Below are 3,091 nucleotides of genomic sequence, written 5' to 3'. Positions count from 1 at the left end.
TGGGTTCACAGCAGGGGTAGCACCAACAACAGGAGTTCCAGTACCAACGGGAGTTGCAGACATACTGAAAGAATTGCAACGACAATCAAATATATTATTACAGGAAAAAAATCGATAGAAACTCGATTTTAGAATAAAGGAACAGAAAAACGAAAATTTTTAGAAGAAAGAATAAAATCTGTTTAAGACTGTTAGTTTAACATCTTCGATTTTCGTCCTTGAGAGGTTCCTATAAAGAAAGATTAGATGCAAACGATGTGGCTGAGGCTCGAGTTGGACTCGATTCCCTTAAACAGATTCGCCGTCTGTTCCCAGGGTACAACAACCTAAACAGTATTGTGTACTGCCAGAGATAACCACTTGCCTGAAAGAATCTCCGGAAGCAGAAATGCAGAGAAGGAAGAAGAAGAGTAGTAAATTCATTCGTATGTCTGAATGAGAAGGCAATGGTCTTCTTTTATAGTCGAATTATGAAACGGAAAGAAATCACTAATTGATTGAGCGTTTAATGGCAATAAATGTCATTAATTACGCAATTAATGCATCCGTTACAAAATTCAATTGTCAAGTTTAGCAAAAACGAGGCTAGCGCTCGCCCGAGTTTTCGGAGCTGCATTTGTGTCCGCAGGTCGCGCCCATGCACGAGTTCGGTGTTTTTGGTCTACGGAACCAAGATTTGCACCCCCCCTGCGCGCGGGTAGGAATTGTAGCATAACCATAGACACAAGCTTGTAAGCCTTCCATGTAATGAAGCTTATAAACCATGTTGAGTTTGGTCTCTCTAACAATGTGGGACTCATTCCCACATTCCTCTCTTTTGCTAAACTTATTCTCAAATACCCATCTTTGAGTATCGATATCCCATTCACTTATACTCTATTTTGGACATATAATATATCGTTTCGAAGCCCTCATGGAGGAGAACACAAACCCACTTAGAGTTTGTTATATATACAACATATGTATATATTTATATATGTCCAAAGTTAGTGAAAAATATAAATAATTTTACTAAATTTCCAACACATATCCACTTAAATTTTTTTTTCACAACACAATCTCCTCTCTCTCTCAAAAAAAAAAAAAAAATTAAAAATCACCACTCTCCCAAAAATGTCATCTTCTGAAGAATTTCAGACTATTTTTGATATCGCAATTGCATGTGTTCAAATGGCGGAACAAACATACAACGTTGTATGTAACAACGCAGCAACAAGTTCTCAACAGAGAACACGAAGATATATTTACAAAAATTGTGAAGAAGCCAACCAACGTTTGGTGCAAGACTATTTTGCAGAGAATGTCACTTACCAAGGGTATTATTTTCGTAGGCGCTTCAGAATGCTTAAAGGTTTATTCGAACGTATAGTTGAAGATGTAATGAGGGAGTGCAGTTTTTTCCAACAACGCTACGATGCTAGAGGTACACTCGGTTTCACTCCCTTACAAAAATGCACAGCCACACTTCGTCAGTTAGCATATGGCATTCCGCCTGATGCGTTAGACGAATGTTTTAGGATGTCTGCTAGGATAGCACGAGACAGTCTCCATTTTTTCTGCAAAACTGTGATTCAGTTTTATGATCCAAAATATTTACGTAAGCTAACACGTAATAACATCCTGCAATTACAAGCTCATCATGCTAGTGTGCATGGGTTTCCTGGAATGCTAGGAAGCTTAGATTGTCTCCATTAGGCATGGGAAAATTGCCCTACAGCATATCATGGGCAATTTACCTGAGGTGATCATAGTCACCCAACGGTCATACTTGAAGCAGTTGCATCACAAGATATGTGGATTTTGCATGCTTTTTTTGGTTCTCCTGGTTCGATTAACGACATCAACGTTCTTAACCGTTCACCAATATTTAACAACATATACGATGGATCTGCACCAGATTCTTCTTTTCAATTGCGTGGAATGCCATATAAGTATGGTTATTATCTGGTCGATGGAATATATCCTGAGTATGCTGTGTTTGTTAAATCGTTTTCAGCTCCACATGATTCTAGACGAAAGAAATTCAAGAGAGCTCAAGAAAGAGCTAGGAAGGATGTTGAGCGTGCTTTTGGAGCTCTGAAGAAACGGTGGTTCATATTGAAAAAACCAGCAACTTATTTGGGCGAGGAAAAACTTCAAGAAATCATGTATACATGTATTATATTGCATAACATGATTATTGAAAACGAAGGAAGAGCGATATGTGCATTTGACGAGGAAGAAACCATACCAGAGACACAGTCAACAGAAATTGGTGGCGAAGAGTATATAAATAGGAGAGCAGAGATACGTTGCATTGAAACATTTCACAATCTTCGCAATGACTTGGTGGAACACATTTACGGGGTTCAAAACATTAACCTTAATTTAGATCCACCGGATGACCCCGAAGACGAGTTCTCGGAGAACGACTTTATGTAGTTTGCTTTAGTTATTTTATTTATGTTTTTTAAGTTTCTAGGATTATTTGAATGTCATGTGTGTGGTTTTTTTTTTTGGTAACGCAACGTACTGTTTTTTTTTTTTTTAATTTTCAAGTAATGAAAAATTATGTTTTTTTTTTTTTTTTTTTTTTTTTTTTTTTTTTATTAAAGTAGAAGTTATATTAAATTAAAATAGTTAAAAAAAATAAGTTTTATTAAATTAAAATACTTAAAAAAAACAAAAAAAAATAAAAGTAATGAAAAGTGTGGCAAGAAACCACACTTGAGTGGTAAAAAGTGACATGACGCTTATGTGGTGGGGGAGGGAGTACGGTTTCAATGGCACCACTCCCTCCAGCCTAAGCGTAACTATGTTTATTAGTTATCTTAACTTTGTTTTTTTGACTCCATATATATTTGCTTCTAGTTTACACCATATTTGTGTGGGGTGAATTAATTGAATAAGAATCCAAATTTGATTCTGTGTACACAGTAACTTTATTTGTTGGATAGATTCTTATTAGTTTGTTTTATAATAGTAAATATATAAGGGTAAAATTAGAAAATCAATCAATTATATATAATAAAACACCTTGAATACAAAATTATGATATATATTTATTTCTCCATACACATCATGTTAAATTTCTAACTTTTATAAGAAGAAA

The 3,091-nt window shown here is 35.4% G+C and overlaps 2 protein-coding genes across 2 annotated transcripts; both read left to right on the top strand.

Annotated features, from left to right (window-relative positions):
* Positions 1 to 1,113: 1,113 nt before the first annotated feature.
* On the top strand, positions 1,114 to 1,695 carry LOC111890451 (uncharacterized). The gene has a single exon (XM_023886570.1). It carries the CDS (start codon positions 1,114 to 1,116, stop codon positions 1,693 to 1,695), a length of 582 nt encoding a protein of 193 aa, XP_023742338.1.
* A 96-nt stretch (positions 1,696 to 1,791) lies between these two features.
* LOC111890452 (protein ALP1-like) lies at positions 1,792 to 2,421 on the top strand. Its single transcript, XM_023886571.1, has one exon. It carries the CDS (start codon positions 1,792 to 1,794, stop codon positions 2,419 to 2,421), a length of 630 nt encoding a protein of 209 aa, XP_023742339.1.
* Positions 2,422 to 3,091: the final 670 nt, after the last annotated feature.

This window comes from Lactuca sativa, chromosome 5, assembly GCF_002870075.4.
Source record: "Lactuca sativa cultivar Salinas chromosome 5, Lsat_Salinas_v11, whole genome shotgun sequence".
Lineage (NCBI taxonomy): Eukaryota > Viridiplantae > Streptophyta > Magnoliopsida > Asterales > Asteraceae > Lactuca > Lactuca sativa.
The sequence above is the reverse complement of the archived record's forward strand: the minus strand, read 5'-3'. Positions and strand labels throughout refer to the sequence as shown.